At 36.7% G+C, this 1,643-nt stretch overlaps 1 protein-coding gene across 1 annotated transcript in view; it reads right to left on the reverse strand.

Moving 5' to 3' along the window:
- Positions 1-473: 473 nt before the first annotated feature.
- Positions 474-1,643, reverse strand: part of FCHO2 (FCH domain only 2) — a 256,849-nt gene continuing 255,679 nt past the window's right edge. The window contains exons 25-26 of the mRNA XM_006875274.1: positions 825-989; positions 474-496 (exon numbers count right to left, since the gene is read on the reverse strand). Coding sequence (XP_006875336.1) covers positions 474-496; positions 825-989 — 188 coding nt within the window. The remainder of the gene's footprint in view (positions 497-824; positions 990-1,643) is intronic.

Below are 1,643 nucleotides of genomic sequence, written 5' to 3' on the forward strand. Positions count from 1 at the left end.
CTCAGCTAACACCATCCCAAATGCAGAATTCATGTTCTGCTTATAACAATCTAATATTAAACTCATGAAATTTCCAAGCTACTTTTGACTCTAATAATTTATGAAAAGGTAAATTATTTTGTGGTCACTCTCCTAGAATTTTAGGCCTCATGTTTCTATCATAACCCCATTGTTTAAAACACAAACACACTGAAGAGAATTTTTAATTTTACTGAGATTCCCATTTTACTGAGATTCTCAATAAATGTGCTTCCTGAATATTGCAGGTGATCACTTACAGCACTAAAAATCACCTCAGTGCTATTTCTTCCAATGACTGACTTTAAAAGTGCAATGTAACGTTTCTAGTTAGCTCTCAAATATGTCTAAATTTAAAAGACATAGAACAAGTTAGAACAATGTTTAGAAAGAACAGATACTGCAGAATGGCAAGTTTGTAGTACTTCCTGGAGCCAACTATTTTCCCAGGCACATCAAAAATCGGCCAGATATCGTCCTGAAAAACACCAAGCAGATCTTTGTAATTAGAAGTCCAAGTGAACTCAAAAGAGGGCATTTTTCATTGTGGTCAAAGATCCAGAATCCCAGTTCCCATCTGCTGTTTACAATACACTCAGATCATATCACAGGTGTTCTGCTATCATGACCATGGGCATTCTTATCTTCCAGGTGTGTTCCTACCTGGCACTTTTTGTACCAAGGGTCAAAGGAAAAACGTTCATGCCTTTAGATTATAAACTGCCTGGCAGTTGTTTAGTTAATTAGGGTGTTAGAAAACAAATGTTTCCCAGGAATATAAAAAACTTTGAAATCTCCCAACTTACCAGTGGCAAAGCGTTTCTTTACTAAAGAAAGCCGATAGCCAGTGCCCACAAGCTCAATGTCTGCTCCTGAGAGGGTGCTTCCCTCGCTGAGAAACTGCACTGCAAGTGTTGTGGGCGTACTGGGCCCTTCTGAAAGGTCAAATTTTGCTCTAAGGGACCCAGATCCTACAAGGAAAGGAATAAAGAACTTATACAAGGGTAAATTATATGTCATACAAAATACAAGTGGTCATATATGCTAAACAACATTAAGCTCATCAAATTAAAGTCAGAGAAAATATATGAATCATTGTCCTGCTTTCAAACCAAGTTTCAATGAACTAGCTAGTTCAATGAACTAGTTTTCATTAAGTGAATAATCTAAATTTATACTTCTCTTTGACTTAATACAAATCTCCAGAGATGTTTACTACTGAGATGACTATGCTACAAACAATCAAGGGGCTTCAGAAAGTTCATGGCAAAGTGGAATAGAAAGACAATGGAATTTTTCCACAAACTTTTTGACACCCTTTGTATTAAGTGAACCATAAGAAGTCAGTGAGGATGGCTCAGATGGAAGACTTGAGGACTACAGAAAGGATACACTAAGAAGACAGTGACTACAGGGGACCCATTATCATGGGGTGGGAGAAAGAATGAAGGAAAAGCAGCTGGCATTGGGAAGACTGAATTAAAGTTAATATTTTCTATTTACTTTTGCTTAAATTTTTTTTACTAGTCTAACATTCTGCCTGTATGCTGAGCAAATATCTGAAAAGCTAGCTGGGTTATATGAAGAAAAACGTGACATTAGAATTGGAGGAAGACTCATTAACA

The sequence above is a fragment of the Chrysochloris asiatica genome, unplaced genomic scaffold (assembly GCF_000296735.1).
Source record: "Chrysochloris asiatica unplaced genomic scaffold, ChrAsi1.0 scaffold00316, whole genome shotgun sequence".
NCBI lineage: Eukaryota > Metazoa > Chordata > Mammalia > Afrosoricida > Chrysochloridae > Chrysochloris > Chrysochloris asiatica.